The following is a 23,666-nucleotide window of genomic DNA, read 5'->3' as shown; positions in this document are numbered from 1 at the left end:
AAATTCTTAAGTCCATCCCTCCCTTTTCAATTTATTTGTCTAAGAGATATGGTCATTTTTGCCCAGTAGTTTCCTATAGTCTAAATTTCGCTGATTGCATCCTCATTGTTACTTAACATATTCCTTTGTCCTATGTTTTTCCTATAGGTTGGTGGTTAGATCTAAAGGCTGAATGAGATTCAGGTACAATTTTTTTGGGCAAGCCTACCGCACTGGGTGGTGTTGAGTTCTTTCATGAATAGACATAAAATATTTCTGGTTGTTTATTGTGTCATTAGCAGTCACTGCTGATGAATGCCTGGGTAATTTACTAGGGGCAAAATGATGAAGTTCTAACATACTTTTTTTTCATTTTATTAGATGGAATACCTCTCCAGCAACTTCCCCCTATCTACCATTTGATTAGCCAGTGATACTCAACTCATTCAGAAATGGTACTTTCTCTTTATCAGTTTTCAAAATAATGAGCTTGTTTCATTGGTGACCAACCAGGTTTTGTTGCCTGTCTTAGCATTATTATAAATTTAAGGATTTAAAAATACCTGATGTGTTTCGATTCACTGCGGTTATCCTTACTGTACTCCAATTGTTCCATTTGGGGGATGGGTGTGCAAAGGGAAATATTCTTGGCTCAGGCCTACATGTAGCATGCATTGTATCTTTTAATTTGCTAAATAACTATGTTTAGGAAACATACAAAGGCTCCCAGTCTAATGGGAGAAAGACAAGTAAATGAAGGATTACAATACAATGTGGTTATCTTTTGGTAGAATAAATGGCCCAAACTTTCAGAAAGGCAAATCAACATTTTTGAAAAAATTAAAACTCCACCAGTTTTCTCAAAGTCCAACAGTATTCAGCTATTTGGGGGGGAAGTATATTGGAAGAACAGACAAATGTTTAGTTCTAGTGATCCTGAGAGTGAGATATATGTATATGTACATGAGATATATGTATAAAATGGTGTACAGTAATGCTATAATAAATATTTTAAAACAAGTAAGAAATGTAACATAGAATGTATTAGATATTACAGAAGTAATTAGCTCTGCTGGGGAGACTAAGTACCTTAGAAAACTACCACATTCCGTTCATATTCTACCAATTACTAGGAGTTCTTGGGCCTATCATTTGAAGTGTCAGTATCCTCATTTACAAAGTGGAATAACAAAGCCTGTTCTGCCTATTTCACAAATTTGTAGGGATGATCAAATGTGCAAAGTGTGTGAAAAGTATAAAATTATAAACTAATGTTGTCAATATTTTTAGACAATTCTGAACACGAGGCTAAGACAATTTTCTATAAGGAACAGGCCTAAGTTATCCTCATCTTTCTTCTTTGTTGTTAATGCTAAATTCTTAGTACTGCCTGACAGAACTTTCTACAGTGACAAAAATATTCTGTATTTATGCTATATGTGGGAGCCACTAGCCATTGTGGCTATTAAATACTCAAAATACAACTCGTAACTTGAACTATTGAATTTAAATTTAAATTTAAATAGTTAAAGGTAGCCAGTGGTCACTGTATTGGACAACCTGAACGTAGCCTTATTTCTTTGTTACCTATCTTGCTATCTAAATTAAATATTACAAATATAAGAATATTAACATATGAAAAGCTTCTCAAACATACTCTTCACTTAAAAAAATTAAACTTTTGGGGTGCCTGGGTGGCTCAGTTGATTAGGTGTCCCATTTTTAATTTTGGCTCAGGTCATGATCTCAGGGTTGTGAGACAGAGCCCCGTGTTGGGCTCTGCACTCAGTGTGGAGCCTGCTTGGGATTCTCTCTCTCTCCCTCTCCCGCAACTCAAAAACAACAACAAACCCAAAAAGAAACAAACAAACAAAAAAACCCCAAAAAAACCAACCTTAAAATTTTGAGAGGTGCTAGAAAAGTACCTTAAAGTCTTGGATTTAATCTGAGTCTTTAAGGTCAAATTATTTTTAAGGATGTCTTTTATTAATTTTTTGTTTTTAAGTAGGCTCTACACCCATGGCGGAGCCCAACATGGGGCTTGAACTCACAACCCAGAGATCAAGACTTTAGCTGAGATCAAGAGTTGGAGTTTAGGAGGAGTAAGATGGTGGAGGAGCAGGAGACCTAAATTTTGTCTGGTCCCAGGAATTCAGCTAGATAGTTATCAAACCATTCTGAACACCTACAAATTCAACAGGAGATCGAAGAAAAGAATAGCAGCAATTCTATGAACAGAAAAGTGACCACTTTCTGGAAGGAAAAATGTCTTCTCTTGAGCACAGATATAAAGGGTAAGAAATATCAGCAGGAAAAAAAAAAAAGTCTGGGGAGTTTAACCAACTGAGCCATCCAGGCACCCTAAGGATGTCCTGTAAGAACTAAAATTAATTAAACATGGATTAATGCTTCACAGTGATTTAAGAAAGAAAATAAATTTGTTTTGTTTTGTTTTGTTTTTAAAGATTTATTTTGGTCTGTGAGGAATTTGCAAAACAAAAAATTCAGAGTCCTTACCAAAAGGGCTATAATTATGAAATCAATCTTACCTTTAGCTCTACTTGTATGAACCCTTGCACGCACCCAAACAACTTCATCAGCTTTGTGTACTGTCAAGTCACTAACCCGAACCAAAACTCGATCTGCAGCAAATAAGTAAAACAATTTTGTAATTCAGAATTTACAAAGTCATAATTATTTTGGTTTAACAGCTAGCGTAAGTACTCGGTATTATCTTTTTTTTTTTTTGAAGATTTTATTTATTTGACAGAGAGACAGAGTGAGAGAGGGAATACAAGCAGGGGAAGTGGGAGAGGGAGAAGCAGGCTTCCCGCAGAGCAGGGAGCCCGATGTGGGGCTCGATCCCAGGACTCTGGGATCACCACCCGAGCCGAAGGCAGACGCTTAAGGACTGAGCCACCCAGGCACCCCAGTACTTGGTATTATCTTAAGTAATTTTCAATCTCTGATAACACTTTCTTTTCTATCATTCTCCATATGCAATTTGCTTCAAGTTTTATGAATTATACTAAGTACATCTCTAAAATCTATCCAATTCTTTCATCTTCATTGCCACCATCTCAAACCAAAATACCATTGAGTTTGCCTAAACTACAGCAACAGCCTCATAATTGGCATTCCCTGATCCCCTAATTCAGTCTACATTGGACTCAAAGAGATAGTTTCAAAATGCAAATCTCTTGAATACTTCAGTGACTTACAGGGCCAAATATAGCCTGTCTTCACCTGCCTTTGCCTAAAGGGACATGGTATTTTCCCTTGCCTGCCATAGTATATAAGTGAACCGCACAGGGTTGGATTTTCTGCCAGGCCTGGATAGTCATGGTACCAGGACACAAAGAATGATCCAGGGAAGGCATGTTCCTCAAAATGAACTAATCAAAGTCCTTCTGTGGGACTTACTAGAGAGACATGGGAATGAAGCTCTATTCCCTGGGGTTCCTGAGCTGAGATGGTGTAGGCCTGGGCTGTAGCCACTACTTTTCCCAGTACTTGAGATGGCAGGATGAGAGAATAAGGCCAATAACCTAAAGGAAGTAGAGCCAAAAAGTGAAGACAGAAAGTATAGATGCTGCTTGAGCCTCGAGATTCAATTATGCTGTATGCTATCTCATACTTTGTTTCCTATAGTTATGTGAGCCAATAAATTCCCTTTTTGGCTGTAAGTGAGCCCCCCAATGATAATAACATAATACTATATTTATCCAGAAATCCCCAAATAGGAAAACTGTGACAAAACAACTATTATGTCAAGATAGTGACATAGGCAATCATGATCCAGAAATCATTTTATTATTTTATATGCAATAATTTGAATATCAAAGAAAAATTTAAGTATTAAAAACATAGTAATAGACATGACATCATAACATCAAGAGTAACAAAAGATCTCTATTCTCAAGAGTTACATTGCCTAATTGTAACCAAATCTGTCAATATCACATGCAGCAAAACCTAGTTACTACATTACTAAAAATACTTTTGGGAGGATATTATAATGAAATCAAATTATAAATCTATTTTACCTACTTTGCTAAATGTATTTGTAACTTGTCTCTTGAAGCAAGAAGATGAAGCTTAGAGAGAATGTGATTTACAGAACACCATGGTTCTCATTGCCAGAAACAAAGAGAAAGAATGAGGAATTTTTAAGCCATTTTGCAGAACATTGCCAACAGACCTTATAAATTAAGCCAATTTCCAAATCTGCTGTGTAAACTCAGGCAAAAGAAAGTGTGAAAGAGAAAAGACAGACAAAGCAGCATAAAATTTTAAAAGACAAATCTGAAAATGCCAAGACTGAAAAAGGAAATGACTTATTAACTAGTCAGTCAAAACTCAAAACCAAATGAAACAGAGTAACATAAATCTAAAAGAATGAGCTTATAAGTGGCATGATTAGAGTAATTTTAAGAGTACTTTTTAAAAAAAGATTTTATTTATTCATTTGAGAGAGAGTGAAAAAGATCACAAAGGGAGAGGCTGAGCAGAGAGCCTGATGCAGTATGGGGCTTGGGTCTTGATCCCAGGACCTAGAGATCATGACCTGAGCCCAAGGCAGATGCTTAACCAACTGAGCCACCCAGGTGCCCCTTGATACTACTTTTGAAAACAAAGAGTATCATTTCTTTTTTTGTGTAGCATTAGAACTAATTAGCACAGGGGTTCTCAACCTTCAACACATCCACAAATACTTGAGACACATGTCACACTCTCATCAGTATGACTGGCTGAGACAATGATCATGGGCAGCAGGATTTCAGTTTGAAAATCTACTGCCTCTTCCACACTTTTAAGTCACTAGCATTAGAACAAAGAAATTTGGAGACATGGAAGCACATGTGAAGGAAACTTCGTGTTGAACCAAGTATTAGGATTTTAGCAGAGATAAACCAAAGGTAGAATTTTCCTGTTATATTACTGTTACCAGGTGACATACATAGTTTATCCCCCCCTACCCCGTGAGAAGAAATTATAAGTGGAAGACAGTAGTCTGGCTTTGCTAACCAAATGGGAACAGTATAGCAATAGGTGATTGGAGCTCACGTAAAAGACTGAAACTCCAGTGAGCTTCTTTGTTATAGTTCAAGGAAGTCCAATTCAGGAAGATACTGAAAAAAAAGTCTCAAATCACCCCTCCCGCTTGTCCTGGCAGGGGAATGTCATCTTCTATACTATATTGTTTGTATTCCATTTTATACTAAATTATTTTACTCCAGCATCTTTGCTTTTGGAAATAGTTTATTTTTAGCAAACCATTTGTCTTATATTGTACATTTTTCCAAGAAAGTTGAGAAGTAAAAGTGACTTTGTGGCAGTGCAATAAATCAAATCCCAAAGTACAATAAAACTGACCTGGAGGTTATTTCCAAAGCATAAAATTCATAGGCAGGCTTCTGAATCAGAAGTACATAAAAAGAGGAAAGAAAGAAAGAGAGAGAGAGAGAGAAAGAGAGAAAGAAAAAAAGGGAAAGAAAGAAAGAAAGTAAGAGAGAGAGAAAGAAGTACCTAGTACTTCCAATGGGCCAGAACTTAAAGTTCTGCAGTTGTACCAAAGTTTGAATGATCTGGGGTGTCTACCAAAAGAAAAGTGATTGTTAAATAGTTGACAGTAAGATAAATCTGATATTACACACATACAAATATATAAAAATACAAACAAAAGGAAGAAATAAATAGAAATAAAAAACCTACAGGTCTGAGTGAAACAGCATGTGACAAGTCAATTTCAAAGAAATATAATAAAGTCAAGGGGGAAAAGGAAAGGAGGTGGCTTCATAAAACATGCAAAAAGGTTGCATATAATGAAGGCAGTTAATATTAACCATTCTTCTTTATCTCCTAGGCTAGAGCTAAATCTTAGTTAAATCTTGTACCTTACCTTTTTAATATAATTTACCATTTAAAGTTAACTCTTTAATGTATTTTTCTTCCCTTTCTAGAGTAGTAACCCTAGACTGACAATGATTATGCAGGGTTATGGCACCTGCTTGGGTTATTCATTTAACCTTTTCAGAGTTATGCCAAACTTACTTAACTTCATGAAGAGCTTTCCTGGAATTAGAAAGACCAAGAAAAAAAAAAAAAAGGCTTTATTATCATAAAGCTACTAACCTGGTTTTTCTTGTGATTGTATCATTGAAGATACTCCATATCTTTCTTTAGCATAATCCTACAAAAAAATGGTTTTGGATTATGATTTTTTATTTAGACACAAATAGCACAGTATACACATGCATACAAATAACAGAATATAAAAATGAATTTATTTTGGGGTGCCTGGGTGGCTCAGATGGTTAAGCATCTGCCTTCGGCTCAGGTCATGATCTCAGGGTCCTGGGATCGAGCCCCACATCGGGCTCCCTGCTTGGCAGGGAGCCTTCTTCTCCCTCTACCTCTACTGTTCCCCCTGCTTGTGCTCTCTCGCTCTGTCAAATAAATAAATAAAATCTTAAAAAAAAAAAATTTATTTTAACTTTCAGTACCATTTTATTAATTTAGAGAGCCAGTAGTTTCAAAGTGTGGAAATCTGCCATATCATTTACCTATATACAGAAAAAGTTTCTTTTGTTTTGAAGATCACCTGTCCTGGATGGATATACCATATACAACAGCACTCAAAGATAAAATTTTCACACATATACAACACATCTTTTAACTACCTTCTTCAAAAAGAACATTAAATGACTTCAAAGCAGGGATATAAATTTCCTCTGTGAAGGGAGTAGGATGAAGTACCACAGTTTTATTAACTTCCTATTACAGGAAGAGATGTTCAAAGAGAACCAACATTTTTGGGTAAGCTTTCTGAGCACCAGATGTCCTCAGTTTTTAGAAATCCGAGATGTCGGATATAAGCTACTACAACTTTGTAAAAATATTCACCAGCTTCCTGTTTCTAAAACTACCTTCAGCATATAGGATTGCAAGGGGTTGGAAATAGACAATATCTAACTTCTTGTTACATTTTAAAGTCAGGAGCAGGAAACAGGAGATCTATGGTACAGACTATTAACAACATACTTACAGAATAGCTAAGTGGCCTTTTATTTTAATCTCACTTTACTTCTAAAATGGTATCTTAAGATCCTTCTAGCTATAAAATGACATAATTCCATCACAATGTCTACCTTATAATCTAGATCTATGCTATCTGCAAAGGAGCACAGTTTACATAATTAGATCAAGAAATAGCGAAAATAATTTCCTTAGATTTTACAGGGTACTTTAAGACATATAGGAAGCAATGTTTCTGTCACTCCCTAGTTATCTGCTGGAATCCTCTCCTTTAGATCTGGCAGATATTGGAGTTTGTGTTTATACCAAAATACACCAGACATATTAAGGTGAATACTGAATAATTTTTTTTTCCAAATTAAAAAAAAAAAAATACACCTAAAGACAAAGGTAACCCAGCCCTAACAGATAGTCACACAACGCAGCATGAGGCCAGCATAAACAGACTACAGCGTGTGAATACAGGGTCACTTACCAGTACTGTTCATATTTCATCAACTTTTATTCAATCTAATATTATTAAGATGACCCATTCCTTATGTAGCTTATCACAGATTCATAACTCCTCAAGTGAAAAGTTAGGAGCTGGGTAGGGATTGAGGCTCGGTTATCCTACAGCACAGTAAGTTGTAGGACGGCTTCAAACTTTCATTTCTGAAAAGCACTGAAGGACCACTGGGTATTATGAATTACCCACATGATTTTGAATCACTTCATCTCAAATGCTTGCTCTGCAAACTTCCCTACCTACCTCACTGGGTCACTAGAAGGGAGAAAGTAAATAAAAATGGCAAGCGTTCTTTGAAGCGGTCACATTAAACATATCGTCAGATCTTTTTACTAAGTACCGTCATTACTTGCAAAAACATTAGGAACACGAGAGCTGAGGAAAAAATCGATTACTAGTGGACATTAAAATTTTACGGGGCAAGGAGTAGGGGCGATTACATGAGGGACGTGCCTAACCCAGGGAAGCTTGTGACCCCGCCGCTCCTACTTCCGGGACAGTCGGTGCTCCATGTCCACCTCACCCCGGGACACGCTTGTTACGCTAGGCCTCCCAAGCGTCCCTGTGAGAAATGAGATCCGGGGTGGGTCTGGCCACGGGGCTCGCGCAAGGGCCCTGGAAGCGCAGTGAGGGCTCTGGGGATCCCGGCCCCAGGCCCGCGGCCTGCAAGCCAAGTGCCAACAGGGAGCCGGAGGCAGGGCCCCGCTCACCCTACTCCCTCCCTCAGCGCGGTGCGGCCCAGGGGGTCTATTTTCCCAGGCCCGAGGAAGGAGGACACCCACTTCCGCCGCATCCATGATCTCCCGCGGCTTCTCCTGACTCTTGCGGCTTTGGTTGGCGCTGGGCATAGGGACAATGGGACGGGGCAGCGGTTACCACCCTTCCTCGCAGGCTTCCGTAGGACAGGCAACGGGGCTGCTCTCTGCCACACAGTCTCCGCCCTCCCGGCACTCCAGCCTGCACGCGCTCTCGGACTCCCTGTGGAGGGTCGGCTCCGGAAAGATCGCGAGAACTGAGATTCTTGAGCGTGTAAGGCGAGCTCCTCAGTGCCGCCGTCTCTTCTTGCCCCGCCCCTACGGGCGTTTACCTGGAGTTTCAGGGAGTTCCTGGGAATGCGTTCGGAGTCTCGCGGGACTGGCTCTGAGGACCTGGGTGCCTGAGGACGGGGCGTGCCCCGGACCTCCGTCGTTTTTCACTCTTTTACCCGCTGCGACTTTTGCTCGGTTCTCTCTTCAGTCTTATTTACCCCTACTGGCTTTAAATGCAGACTGTTCCCTAAAACATTCACCCAAGCTCAGGAGTCGGCTTTTCCTCCCTCGGACTTTCCCGCCTTCATACTCCGCAGCGGCATTGTAGCTGCCTGCGGTTACGGGAGACCTTTTCGCAAACTGCTCTCTGTATTGGGGTCACAGGAGTGCTGGGTTAAAAGCAGTTGGCTTGCTAAGGTAGGATCGAGTACCACTACCCAAGTGATAGGTGAGGTGTAAACATAATGGTATAAACCCCACACAATTGCACTGATTACCTGGACCCACTGCATTATTTCAGGATGTGCATAATGTTGGTTGTTCAAGGGACAAATCACCCTGTTAGGCTTTTAAAAAATTGTGATCCATGAGCCTTTTACCGCAAGTGAAAGTAATTTGGGGGCTAGATTACTGTCTCTCCTGCTAGACTTCTTCGCACTCTGTCAAGTTTTAACTTAGTAATGTCTTAGCCAGGCACAAGTGACACAGTTAATACTCGTTAAAGAGTGCAGAGAGATCCCAGGGCAAATAAAAGGGCTCTGGAGGCTGCCTAATTTAGGTCCTTGGATACAGTCGTGAGAAGACAGACATTCCTGCCCTTGTGTAGCTTACCTTTTTTCCGATTGTAGCTGAGAAGAGAGATGCTATGAAAGTTTCTTTGAGGGCATTCACCTCAGGATTCCCTGAGGAAGTGATTCTTCAACTAAAATCTAAAGTAGGTGTAGGGGCCAGCCAGGTGAAGAGGGACTGAAAAAACAGAATATTCAAGACGAGGGGGTAAAGAGAGAAAGATCATGGTCAGATTTGGAGGTAGTACGCATGAAATGCTTTTGAGACATCCGAGGGGAGATGTCCAGCTAATCACTGGCCTTGTGGGGTCTGGAGCATAGAATAGAGATCTGGGCTACGGATAAAGACGGGTAAGACAGGAGAGGTAGGTGGTAATTGAAGTCCTGGACTAGAAAAGAATGTTACAAGAAGAGAGTATTAACATTGATCCTCAACTACTACATAGACCTCAAGTAAGATGATGACTGAAAAATATTCGTTGGATTTAGTAATATAGAGGCCATTGGTATTCTTAGTAAACACTGTTTATGGCAAAGTGATGGGGTCAGAATTGGCTGAGAAGTGAGTGACAGTGAAGAAATGAAAGTACTGAGAAAGTGATTCTAACAAACCTTTATATGGTGCTTACTATTTGCCGAGCATTATCAGTGTTTTATCTTAAATTTTTAAAAATTCTTAGATGAAACAATATTAAGTGTACGATATAGTGATTCAACTTTTATATATGTTATGAAATGCTTACCACATAAACTGCAGTTACCATCTATTACCATATAACTTTATTACAATATTATTGGTTATATTCCCTATGCTGTACTTTATATCCCCATGACTTATTTAAAAAATTTTTTTTTACTTTTTAAATATTTTATTTATTTGAGAGAGAGCAAGAGAAAGAGATCAGAGGGAGAGGGAGAAGCAGACTCCCCGCTGAGCAGAGAGCCCAACTAGGGGCTAGATCCCAGGACTCTGGAATCATGACCTGAGCTGAAGGCAGACGCTTAACCGACTGAACCACTCAGGCTCCCCCACCGCCAACAACTTATTTTATAACTGGAAGTTTGTACCTCTTACCCCTTTACCTGTTTTGCCCATCCCCTCACCCGCTCCCCTCTGGCAACCACCAGTTCTCTGTATTTATGATTCTACATTTTGTTCTTTTCTTTTTTAGATTCTACATAAAAGTAAAATCATATATTTGTCTTCCTTCGTCTGACTTATTTCACTCAGCATAATGCCCTCTAGGTCTACCCATGTTGCCCTAGATGGCAAAATTTCATTCTTTTTATGGCTGAGAAATATTCCATTGTGTATATACCACATTGTCTTTGTCCACTCATCTATCAGTGGACACTTAGGTTGCTTCCATGTCTTGGCTATTGTAAATAATGCTGCAATGAACATAGAAGTGCATATATCTTTTTTAATTAGGGTTTTTTTTTTTAATTAGGGTTTTCATTTTCTTTGGGTCAATACCCAGAGTGGAATTACTGAATCATATGGTAGTACTGTTTTTGATTTTTTGAGGAAACTCCGTACTGTTTTCCATAATGGTTGCACCAATTTACATTCCCACCCACAGTGCCCAAGGGTTCCTTTTTATCCACATCCTTGCTAACACTTGTTATTTCTTGTCTTTTTGATACTAGCCATTCTGACAGGTGTGAGATGATATCTTACTGTGGCTTTGATTTGCATTTTCCTGCCGATTAGTGATGTTGAGCATCTTTTCATGTATCTGTTGGTCATTTGTATGTCTTTGGAAAAATATCTGTTCAGGTCCTCTGCCTGTTTTAATCAGATTTTGGGGGGCTGTTGAGTTGTATAAATTCTTCATATGTTTTGAATAGTAATCCCTTATCAGATACATCATTTGCAAATATCTTCTTCTATTCAGTAGGCTGCCTTTTTGTTTTGTTGATGGTTTCCTTTGTGTGTTAAAGCCTTTTTTTTTTTTTTTTTTTTTGGTGTAGTCCCAATAGTTTATTTTTGCTTTTGTTTCCCTTGTCTGAGGAAAAATATCTGGAAAAATGTTGCTAAGCCTGATGTTAAAGAGATTACTGCCTCTGTTTTCTTCTAGGATTTTTATAGTTTCAGGTCCTATATTTAGGTCTTTAATCCATTTTGAGTTTATTTTTGCCTGTGGTGTAAAAAAGCAGTCCATTTTTATTCTTTTTCGAGTAGCTGTCCTGTTTGCTCAGCACCATTTATTGAAGAGACTGTCTTTTCCCCATTGTATAGTCTCCTTTGTTGTAGATTAATTGACCATATAAGCTTGGGTTTATTCCTGGGATCTCTGTTCTGTTTCATTGATATATGTGTCTGTTTTTGTGCCACTGCCATACTCTCTGATTACTATAGTTTTGTACTATAGTTTGAAATCTAGGAATGTGATACCTCCAGCTTTGCTTTTCTCAAGATTCCTTTGGCTATTTGGCATATTTTTTGGTACTATACAAATTTTAGGATTATTCATTCTAGTGATGTGAAAAGTGCTATTGGTATATTGATAGGAATTGCACTGAATCTGTAGATTGTTTTGGGTAGTATAGACATTTTAATAATATCAATTCTTTTTTTTTTTTTTTAAAGATTTTATTTATTTGACAGAGAGAGACACAGTGAGAGAGGGAACACAAGCAGGGGGAGTGGGAGAGGGAGAAGCAGGCTTCCCAGGGAGCATGGAGCCCAATGTGGGGCTCCATCCCAGGACCCTGGGATCATGACCTGAGCTGAAGGGAGACGCTTAACGACTGAGCCACCCAGGCGCCCCAACAATATCAATTCTTCTAATCTGTGAGCATCTTTCCATTTATTTATGTTATCTTCAATTTCTTTTATCAATGTTTTATAGTTTTCAGAGTACAGGTCTTTCACCTCCTTGGTTACATTTATTCCTAGATATTTTATTCTTTTTGATGTAATTATAAATGGGATTGTTTTCTTTTTTCCTTTTTAAAGATTTTATTTATTTATTTGAGAGAGAGAGAATGAGAGACAGAGAGCACGAGAGGGAAGAGGGTCAGAGGGAGAAGCAGACCCCCCGCCGAGCAGGGAGCCCGATGTGGGACTCGATCCTGGGACTCCAGGATCATGACCTGAGCTGAAGGCAGTCACTTAACCAACTGAGCCACCCAGGCGCCCAAATGGGACTGTTCTCTTAATTTCTTTCTTTTTTTTTTTAAAGATTTTATTTATTTGACACAGAGAGAGAGACAGCAAGAGCAGGAACACAAGTGGGAGAGGGAGAAGCAGGCTCCCCATGGAGCAGGGAGCCTGACACGGGGCTTGATCCCAGGACCCTGGGATCATGACCTGAACCAAAGGCAGACGTTTAATGACTGAGCCACCCAGGCGCCCCTTAATTTCTCTTTCTGCTAGTTTGTTATTGGTGTATACAAATGCAATATATTTCTATATATTAATTTTATATCTTGCAACTTTACTGATTCCCTTTATCAGTTTTAATAGTTCTTTGGTGGAGTCTTTAAGGTTTTCTCATATAGTATCATGTTATCTGCAAATAGTGAAAATTTTACTTCTTTCTTGCCAATTTAGATGCCTTTTATTTCTTTTTGTTGTGTTACTGCTGTGGGTAGGACTTCCAGTTGAATAAAAGTGGTGGCAGGGGGCATCCTTGTCTTGTTTCTGATCTTAGAGGAAAAGCATTTAGCTTTTCACTATTGAGTATGATGTTAGCTGTGGATTTGTCATAAATGACCTTCCCTCTATACCCACTTTGCTGAAAGTTTTTATCATGAATGGATGTTGAATTTTGTCAAATGCCTTTTCTGTATCTATTGAGATGATCGTATGGTTTTTATCCTTCATTTTGTTGATGTGATATATCACATTGATTGATTTGTGGATGTTGAACCATCCCTTGCATCCCTAGAATAAATCCTACTTGATCATGGTTTATAATCCTTTTAATGTATTGTTGAATTAGATTTGCTAATATTTGTTGAAGATTTTTGCATTTATGTTCATCAGGGATATTGGCCTATAACTTTCTTTTTTTGTGGTGTCTTTGTTTGGTTTTGGTGTCAGGTAATGTTGGCCTCATAGGATGAATTTGGAAGTATTCTTTCCTCTTCTATATTTTGGAATAGCTTGAGAAGGATAGGAATTAACTTTTAAAATATTTGGTAGAATTCACTTGTTAAGCCATCTGGTCCTGGACTTCTCTTTGTTGGGAGTTTTTGTATTGATTCAATTTCATTACTAGTAATCAGTCTGTTCAGATATTTTATTTCTTCATAATTCAGTCTTGGTAGATTGTGTGTTTCTAGGAATTTATCTATTTCTTTTTTGTTGTCCATTTTGTTGGCATAATTTTCTAGTCTCTTATAATTGTATTTCTGTGGTCTCAGTTGTAAGTTGTCTTTCATCTGATTTCTTTCATTTATTTGAGTTCTCTCTTTTATTTCTTGAGAGTATGGCTACAGGTTTATCAATTTTGTTTATCTTTTCAGAGAACACTTCTTAGTTTCATTCAACTTTTATATTGTTTTTTGTTCATTTTGTTTATTTCTACTCTCATCTTTATTATTTAATTTCTTCTACTAACTTTGGGCTTTGATTATTCTCTTTTCTAGCTCCTTTAGTTGTAAGGTTAGATTGTTTATTTGAGATTTTTCTTGGTTCTTGAGGTGGGCCTGAATTGCTATAATCTTTCTTCTTAGAATTGCTTACTGTATCCCAAAGATTTTGGACCATTTTGTTTCCATTTTCATTTGTCTCAAAGTATTTTTTAATTTTCTCTTCGATTTCTTTGTTGACCCATGGTTGTTCAGTAGTTTGTTGTTTATTTTCCATGTTTGTGGGTTTTATTCTAACTTTTTTCTTGTAACTGATTTCTAGTTTTGTACCATTGTGGTTGGAAAGGATGTTTGATATGATTGTAGTCTTCTTAAATTGACTGAGACTTGTTTTTTGGCCTAATATGTGATCTGTCCTGGAGAATGTTCCATGTGCATTTAAAAAGAATGTGTCTTTTGCTGTTTTGGGATGAAATGTTCTCTATATATCTGTTAAGTCCATCTGGTCAAATGTGTCATTTAAAACCACTGTTTCCTTGTTGATTTTCTGTTTGGATGATCTATCCACTGGTGTAAGTGGGGTATTAAAGTCTCTTACTATTATTGTATTGCTTGTCAATTTCTCCCTTTAAGTCTTTCAACATTTGCTTTACATATTTAGGTGCTCCTCTGTAGGTGCATAAATACTCACAAATGTTATATCCTCTTGTTGGATTGATCCCTTTATTATGTGATGCCCTTCTTTGTTACTTGTTATAGTCTTTGTTTTAAAGTCTATTTTGTCTGGGGTGCCTGGGTGGCTCAGTTGGTTAATCATCTGCCTTCGGCTCAGGTCATGATTCCAGGGTCCTGGGATTGAGCCCCGCATCGGGCTCTCTGCTTGTCGGGGAGCCTGCTTCTCCCTCTCCCCCTGCCTGCTGCTCCCCCTGCTTCTGCTCTCTCTCTCTGTCAAATAAATAAATAAAATCTTTAAAAAATAGTAAAGTGTATTTTATCTGATATAAGTATTGCTACACCAGTTTTTTCTTCACTTCCATTTGAATGGAATATCTTTTTCCATCCCTTCATTTTTGGTCTGTATGTGACTTGAGATCTGAAATGAGTCTCTTGTAGGTCTTGTTCTTTACCTATTTAGTCACCCTTTGTGTTTTGATTGGAGTATTTAGTCCATTTACCTTTAAAGTTATCATTGTTAGGTGTGTACTTATTGTCATTTTGTTAAATGTCTGGTTGTTTTTGTAGTTCTTCTCTATTCCTTTTTTCTTATCTTGCTCTCTTCCCTGGTGAATTAATGAATTTTTTTAGTGTTATGCTTGGATTACTTTCTCTTTATTTTTTGTGTACCTGTTATAGAATTTTGGTTTGTGGTTACCACGTGGTTCATGTATAACACCCTATGTACATAGCAGTCTATTTTAAGTTGATGGTCGCTTAAGTTCAAACACATTCTAAAGGCACTACATTTTTACACCCCCTTCCACATTTTATGTTTTTGATGTTATATTTTATGTCTTTTCATTTTGTGTATCCCTTAACTAATTACTGTAAATGTAGTTGATTTTTACTACTTTTATCTTTTTAACCTTCATAATATCTATGTAAATGATTGATCTATTACCTTTACTATATGTTTGCTTTTACCAGTGAAATTTTTCTTTCATAATTTTTTTTACTTTTGGTTATGATTTTTGCTTTTCCACATAAATAAGTCCCTTTAATATTTCTTATAAGTCTGGTTTAGTGGTGATAAACCCCTTTGGAAATTTTTTGTTTCTCCTTCAATTCTGAATGATAACTTTATCAGGTAGAGTATTCTTGGTTGTTGGTTTTTTCCTTTCAGCACTTAGAACATATCATGCCACTCTCTTCTGGCCTGCAAAATTTCTCCTGAAAAATCAGCTGATAGCCTTATAGGGTTTCTCTTATAGGTAACTAGTTGCTTCTCTCTTGCTGCTTTTAAGGTTCTGTCTTTATCTTTAATTTTTAACATTTTAGTTTTTATGTGTCTTGGTGTGGCCTCTTTGGGTTCATCTTGTCTGGGGCTTTCTGTGCTTCCTGGATCTGGATGTCTGTTTTTTTCCCCAGGTTAGGGAAGTTTTCAGCTATTATTTCTTCAAATAAATTTTCTGTCCCTTTCTCTCTCTGTTCTCTCTACGGGACCCCTATAATGTGAATGTTAGTATGCTTGATGTTTTTCCAGAGGTCCCTTAAAATTCTTCATTTTTAAAAATTCTTTTTGCTGTTCAGCTTGGGTGATTTTCATTACCCATCTTCCAGATTCCTGATCTGTTCTTCTGAATCTTCTAATCTGCTGTTGATTCCCTCTAGTGTATTTTTCATTTCAGTTATTGTATTTTTTAGATCTGATTGGTTCTTTTTTATATCTTTGTTAAAGTTTTCATTGAATTCATCCACTGTTCTCCCAGCTTCGTTGAGCATCCTTATGGACCATTACTTTGATCTCTTTATTAGGTTGATTGCTTATCTCTGTTTCATTTAGTTCTTCTTTTTTTTTTTTAGTTTTATTTTAAGTAATCTCTACACCCCATGTGGGGCTCAAACTCATGACCCTGAGATCAAGAGTCACATGCTCTTCTGACTGAGCCAGCCAGGTGCCCCTCTTTAGTTCTCTTTCTGAGGTTTTTGTCTTGTTCTTTCATTTGGCATGTTGTTTCTGGGTGTTAGGAAGGTCAGCTACGTCTCCATGTCTTAAAAGTAGTGGCCAAATAAGAAGGTGTCTTATGGGGCCCAGAAGCACAATCCACCCTGGTTACCAGAACCAGGCACTCCAAGGATATTCCCTGTGTGGGCTGTGTGTACCCTCCTATTGTAACTGGGCTATAACTATTGTAGATGTGCTGGTGGATGGGGCTGGCCTTCCTCCTTTCCCCTGGTGGAAATCATTTTGGAGGAGCACTGGTCCTGGTCAAGGCTGTCTGTTGGGTGTGGCAGGATGGTAGTCACTTTGGGGAAGTGGTACCTGCTGGAATATGTGGGTTGGGTGGGGCAGGTCTGCAGGGGAACATCAGGGTAGGTTGAGTGGTCCTGGCAAGGTGGGGGAGAGTGTCAGAACTGGCACCCACCACTGTTGGGCCAGCTAAGATAAAGGAGGGGAAGAGAAATGGTGCCCACCAGCACTTCTGTTCCTGGGTAAAGTTCTTACAGATCCCTGCTTCTCTACACATGTCCTAAAAGTATTTTTGGGTTTGGTTCCTGACCAGACTGCATCTCTCTCCCTCCTACCCTCTGGATGTGGCTTTTTCTTTATATTTTCAGCTGTGGAAGAGCTGTTATGTTAGTCTTCAGGTCATTTTCAGAAAGTTGCTCTATATTTAGTTGTAACCTTTGTGTGTCCATGGGAGGAGGTGAGCTCACTACTTCCTACTTGGCCATTTTTCCCTTGCCTCTGTAACTCACTTAATTGTTATACCAATATTATCAGAGAGATAATATTACAATCTTTTTCCATATGGGGAAATTGAGGCAAAAAGATGTGAAGTAACTTGCCTATGGTTACAGAGCCATTAAAAGATATATTTGAATTCAGGGAGTGTGGTTCCAGAATCCGTGTTCTTAACCTCTTACATTGGTTAAGAACACTGCCTTTCTGAAGGAGAGGATGCTAGGATAGCTATAGATGTTTGGTTTCAGGAAAAGGAAAGAACTCCCATTTGATGAGTTCTGTTTTCTCTAAGAAGAGGCTAAGTCATGAATGGTGGGTGTGGCTGTAGGGGAGGGAGAAAAGAGAGATTGGTGATTTGAGGAGAAAAGGAAAGATTAAATAGTCCTGGAAGTTATTTAGTATTTGGTATTATTTCTGGGGATTGTTAAGGACTCGTTTGGTAGGGAATCATGAATTTCATGGAAGTGAGCCTCCTCCAGACCATGGCTGGTTGGTGCTTTTATTCCCTCAGTTAATTGTAGTCCTAATATATGAACTGATGGTCAGAAATCTGAATATACATTATTGTCCTTTTGCTAAAGTACAGATCTTACTTTTTAATCTTTCCATTGCTTATGAAGCCTCTACATGTACTTCTTCCTTGCTTTGATCTCCTTGTCTCAATAGATTAATCTTATTTAGGACATAGCCCTGGGGGGAAGACTGTAAATATAAACTCTTGCTTCTGGCTTTCTTAATAATGATGGAAAAGAAGAATTTGCCAGATCAGTGACCATATACAATGTGCCTGAGGTCTTGTGAATGTACTCTAGTAAAGATAGCATAGCTGTAACTACTTGCTTGAATTTGCAGTAGTCTACCATCAGTTTCCTGTATCTGTCTGCTTTTTGCAGGAGCCAATTGGTGAAAACAGAAATATGATGGGGATGGTCAACTATGAGGTCTCTAAGGGTTACACTAATCTCTGCCATTTTCCCTAGAGATATGATAATGTTTATGATTTACTCTCATAGTTGAGGACTGGGGAAGCAACCTTGCAGGTATCCAAATAAGCCATATAGGCAAGGGCTGACTTGAACTGCAGCTAATCTGAGCCTTGGAAAAATGCCATGTGATCATCCTAGAACAGAAGGGGCTGCAAGACCATTTCCTACTTGCTTCCCTATCTCCCCTAGGATGCTGTCTAATGAGGTATGGGACTCTGTCATGCCCTTCCCACCAGTGGAGCTACACAATGTGAACTTCATCAGTGGAGTCTAGAAGTGACTCCACAGCAACATGATGTCTATAACTCATATTGCAGTCATCTGGTCCCTTTTGTTTCAATGTCATCCTTTTTGGTGTGTAGGACAAGGATCATGGGGAGCTGGCATCTTTAGCTTATTCTTCTTTTCACTATTTAATAACAAACTGTCAAAATCTAAAAGTGGTTTTTTATATCTTTACCAATCAAATCAGTCAGGGCTTGACCTTGGCCTTGCTTGTCTTGTGTGTTCCTATCTTGGCAGGAACCAATGTGGGGTTCTACCAATTACCAAATGTGTCCATTCCAAACTATACATTTAGGGATCAGTAAAATGACTATGGGTAGGCCCCCATAGACCCATTCTAGGTGTTGCTGTTAAGAGGTTTGAAGCACCATTGTGATTCCTAATCCTTTGTATGTGATTCTTTTTTCCCTGGGAAAAAGAAGTTTGCAGTAGAAGTTTGCTAGTAGGTTACCACTCATCCTTCTCTTTGTTCCTAATGCTCTGGAATTTCACAAAGTGTGTCATCCTGTAGGTCTAAATTTACCCTTGTGCTGGACACTCAGCAGGCCTTTCAATCTGGAAACTCATGTAACTTAGTGCTGGGGCATTTTCTTGAAAACTTTCTCTGATGATACTCTTCATTTTCTTTCTGCTCTCTTTCTTGAATTCTTATTATTCAAATATTGGCCTTTCTGAGTTGGTCTTCTAATTTTTTTATTGTTTTTCTCCATTTTCCATCTCCTTGTCTTTTTGAGCTGCTTTTGGGAGATTTCTTCTACTTTATCTTCTAATCTTTCAATTGAGATTCTCATTTCTGCCATCCTGTTTATTATTTCCCAAAGCACTTTTTTGTTCTCTGAATAATCTTTTAAAAGAATAGCATCCTGATTTTTTTACACAAAGGCAACATCTTATCTTTCTGAGCATAGTAATAAGGTCATTTTTGGGGGGTAATTTTTAAAGTATTCTCTCTTCGTAGCCCATTTCTTACAAGCTATTTTTTGTTCATTTCTGGCCTCTATCTTCCATGTTAGAGACCTACCCCAGTTGTCTGGTGAATATTTATTTAATTTTCTGTATATTGTGATATTTTAGAATCTTTTTTTTTTTATGAATCCTTGATTGCTTATTTTAAAAATGGGGACTAAAAATATAATTAGAAGCTCTGAGCATTTGGATGGGGTTTGTCCATTTTGAGTTTTACTGTACAGTGATCTCATTGAGCCATTTGATAGGCAACCCCAGATGTTAAGATCTTTAGATATTTCTCTGTTGGCTGGTCAGATTGTTCAAGAAAAAACTCTTCTAATCTGCTTGAGGAGTGTAAGTCTGCCAGTGTTCTGGGAATATTCAGCATTCAACATGCTTTTAGTCATTGAATCCCCCTATTTTTGGTACAGTACCCGGTTCCTAAAGTCCAAGAATTCACTCTTTTACCTTCTCCAGAGAATACACCATGACAGGGTAGGAGAGGACCCTTGCCACGAGAGTGCAGTAGGGAGGGATGCAGGGATCAGACTTCTCAGGTAGCTTTCCCCAAATGTTCCTTTTTATAACTCCCAGTCCCTGCTTCTGTTTTCAGAGGTACTTGGTGCTGCTTGTTTTGATTATTTTGAGGTTTCTTTGGTACAAATTAGGTTGATTCTCAGTGCTACCTTAGGATTAAACTTTTCATATCTGAAAAGTTGGTTACCATTGGTCTGTCTGCTCTCTAGTTTCCCACATTTTGGGGCTATTGTCTCCTGTTCTTATATACTCTTGGTTGTAGTCTTTGTAGGATTAGGGGCAGGAGCAAAACTGGATCTGCTGTCTTAGCACAGAAGTCACTCTTCATGTTTTATTTTATGATGTCAATATTTACAGAATTTTTAGCAGATGACTTATAATTACCGTGATGAAAACCAATGCTCATTCATTCTTTCAACAAATATTTATTGAGTGTCAACAATGTGCTAGGCATTAGTCTAGGTATTTGGGACATACTAGGGAGCAAAGCAGATAAAGATCCTAGCTCTTTTTTTTTTTTTTTAAAGATTTTATTTATTTATTTGACAGAGAGAGAGCACAGGCGGGGGGAGCGGCAGGCAGAGGGAGAGGGAGAAGCAGACTTCCTACTTAGCAGGGATCCCGAAGCAGGGCTCCATCCCAGGACCCTGGGATCATGACCTGAGCTGAAGGCAGATGCTTAACCAACTGAGCCACCCAGGCGCCCCAAAGATCCTAGCTCTTGTGGATCTTATCTTTTCGATGGAGGAGGCAGACAATAAGTAATAAAATAAGTAAATTATATAACATGTTAGAAAGTGATAATAAGAAAGAAAGAAAAAATAGAGCAAGGTAAGGGGAATGAAGATTGCTGGGGGACAGGAGGGCAGGTAGGTTGCAGTATTCAATACGGTGGTCAGAGTAGGCTTTGTTGAGAAAGTGACATTTGAATATTTGAAAGCAGTGAGAGATGTGGCAATATACAGATGTGGGGGAAGAGCATTCCAGGCAGAGGAACAACCAGTGCAAAGGCTTTAAGATGGGAACAAGGCCAGTTTTCTATATAATAATGTCTTCAGGCCTCTGAAGTGTGAGCATAAATGACTCCAGTTTGCCAAGCTATTTTTTTTCATTGCATAAAAAAAATCCATATAATATAAAACTTTACTCTCTTAACCTTTTTGAGGTATATTGTTTAGTAATGTTTATTCACATTGTTGCGTAACAGATAAGTAGAACTTTTTCATCTTGCAAAACTGAAACTCTGTGTTCATCAAACAACTCCCCATGTCCCCCTCACCCAGCCCTTGGCAACCATCATTCTACTCTCTGTTTTCATTTTGACTACTCTAGATATCTCATATACGTGGAATCATACAGTATCTGTCCTTTTGTGAAAGCATTTGCCAAGCTTTTTAAGTTCTTGTATTGCAAATTTATTCTGGCTCCAGCCTTGCTCTTCTTTTAGCTATTACTTCTCTCCTACATGCATGTAAGTCAAATCTTAACACCCCTGTTTACCAGCTGAATCAGATAGGATGCCTTTGGCTGCAAGGGAGAGAAACCCTGACTCAGACTGTTTCAAACAGTAAAGGAACCGATGGCTCACATAGTATAGAGTCTAGAGAAAGGGAGCTAAAGTTTGTTCTATCCAGCCCTTCAGCAATGTCATCAAGGACTGAGGAGTTCTTCTTTATTTTTTCCTCTCAGCTCAGCAGGTTTCAGCCTCAGGCTGGTAGCAAGAGGGTTGCAGCTAATTCAGGCATTATATCCAGTCATGACAATATCAGGGAAGGAAAGAGACCTTCTACTTTATTGTTCCTGTCTCTTAGACACAGGAACCTTTCCTCAAAGTCCTTTCATGAGGCTTTCCTTCACATCCAATTGGCCAGAATTCTATCACATGCCTGTGTCTGAACCAGTTCCTGGGATGGGCTGGGTCTTTGCCCCCATAGAAGCACATGAATGCATGGAAGAGAGGTGGACACCTATATAAAATCAGATTCTGTTAGAAAAGAGGAAAGGGAGAAGGATGCTGAGTACATAGCTGAGGTATTGTGATATAGTAAGAAATATATATTTGGTATTCATCTCTGGTTCTTGGAACAGGACTTCTAAACCCTTGGAATTTTCTGAGTGATAGAAGTGATAGGAGTGTGTTTTGTTATTCTTTTAACCACACCTGAATTTATGTTAATGAGATAATTGGTGGCTGAAAGCCCCTAGATAGCTCTAGGATGGAGGCTTATTTGCCAGAAGAAGCAACCATGTGATTAGAGGGTTGCAATTTTCAGCCGGACTCCCATCCCTAACCTCTTGGGAGGAGAGGCTAGGCATTGAGTTAATCACAAATGGCCAGTGATTTAGTCAATCATACCTATATAGTGGAACCTCAATACAATACCTAAATGAAAGGGTCAGGACAGCTTCTGGGTTGGTGAACACATCTGTGTGCCAGGAGGGTAGTGCATCCCAGATTCCTTAGGAACAGAAACTCCTGTGCTTGGGATCCTTGTGGAATCTTGCCCTATGTACCTCTTCATCTGGCTATTCAATTGTGTCCTTTATAATAAAATGATAATAGTAAGTAAAATGCTTTCCTGAGTTCTGTGATCCATTATAGCAAATTCTCAAAACTGAGGAGGGGGTCATGGGAACTTCTGACTTGTAGCCTAGCCAGACAGAAGTGTGGGTAACCTGAGCACCCACTACTTTCAGCTGGCGTCTGAAGTGGGGCAGTCTTGTGGGACTGAGCCCTTAACTTTTGGGGTCTTCGCCAATGCCAGGTAGTGTCAGAATTGAATTAACTGCAGGACACCCTGTTGGTGTCTGTATGGAATTAGAGAATTACTTGGTGTGGAGAATCCATACATTTAGTGTCAGAAGTGTGGTGAGTAGAAAATGGTGCCAGTAGTTACAGTACAGCCAACAGTGTCGGCTACAGCAGCTGTATGATTTGAGGAAAGTTATTTAACATCTCTGATTCTCGATTTTCTTGAGACAATAAGAATAATGCTATTTTTCTCATGTGAGGATTAAATGATATAATAACTGAAGTGAGAAAACATACATAAAACCACCCAGGACAGGCCATGGCACGTAGTATTGCCTGGTTCAGTCGTTCTGCAGTTGTGGAACCTGGACCAACAGCATCAACATCAGCATCGCCTGGTGTTACGGGCTGAATCATGTTCCCCGCTTCTCCTCCATTCATATGTTGAAGGCCTAACTTCAGGTACTTCAGAATGTGATTGTACTTGGAGATAGGTTTTATAAAAGGTAATAAAATGAGGCCGATAGCATGAGCCCTAATCCATTATGACTGGTGTCCCTGGAGGAAGAAATTAGTACCCAGACACACACAGAAGGATGACCATGTGCAGATACAGGAAGAAGACAGCCATCTATAAACCAAGGAGAGAGGCCTCGAAAGAAACCAACTCCGCCTATACCTTGATCTCAGACTTTAAGGTTCCAGAACCGTGAGAAAATAAATTTCTGTAACTTAAGCCACCCAGTCTGTTTTACTTTGTTATGGCGGCTCTAGCAAACTAACATTATCAGGGAACTTTTTAGAAATATAACGTCTCTGGCCCCACCCCAGACATACTGAATCAGAAACTGTGAGGGTGGAGCTCAGCGTCC

The 23,666-nt window shown here is 38.8% G+C and overlaps 1 protein-coding gene and 1 long non-coding RNA gene across 3 annotated transcripts in view; one reads left to right on the top strand and one right to left on the bottom strand.

Moving 5' to 3' along the window:
- The window catches only part of DARS1 (aspartyl-tRNA synthetase 1), a 58,733-nt gene extending 50,141 nt beyond the window's left edge, over positions 1-8,592 (bottom strand). Inside the window, exons 1-3 of one of the 2 annotated variants that reach the window (XM_006748181.3) lie at positions 8,308-8,509; positions 6,115-6,172; positions 2,529-2,621 (exon numbers count right to left, since the gene is read on the bottom strand). In XM_006748181.3, the coding sequence (XP_006748244.1) occupies positions 2,529-2,621; positions 6,115-6,172; positions 8,308-8,373 (217 nt within the window). In that variant the 5' untranslated portion in view covers positions 8,374-8,509. Of the gene's footprint in view, positions 1-2,528; positions 2,622-6,114; positions 6,173-8,307 lie in introns of both variants that reach the window. The other variant, XM_081814563.1, reaches the window with a different exon arrangement.
- Positions 8,593-8,817: 225 nt separating this feature from the next.
- The window catches only part of LOC145720569 (uncharacterized), a 181,581-nt gene continuing 166,732 nt past the window's right edge, over positions 8,818-23,666 (top strand). The window contains exon 1 of the long non-coding RNA XR_014143636.1: positions 8,818-8,970. This is a non-coding gene — a long non-coding RNA (uncharacterized LOC145720569). The remainder of the gene's footprint in view (positions 8,971-23,666) is intronic.

This window comes from Leptonychotes weddellii, chromosome 3 (assembly GCF_054177405.1).
Source record: "Leptonychotes weddellii isolate Sample4059 chromosome 3, ASM5417740v2, whole genome shotgun sequence".
In the NCBI taxonomy this organism is placed as follows: domain Eukaryota; kingdom Metazoa; phylum Chordata; class Mammalia; order Carnivora; family Phocidae; genus Leptonychotes; species Leptonychotes weddellii.
The sequence above is the reverse complement of the archived record's forward strand: the minus strand, read 5'-3'. Positions and strand labels throughout refer to the sequence as shown.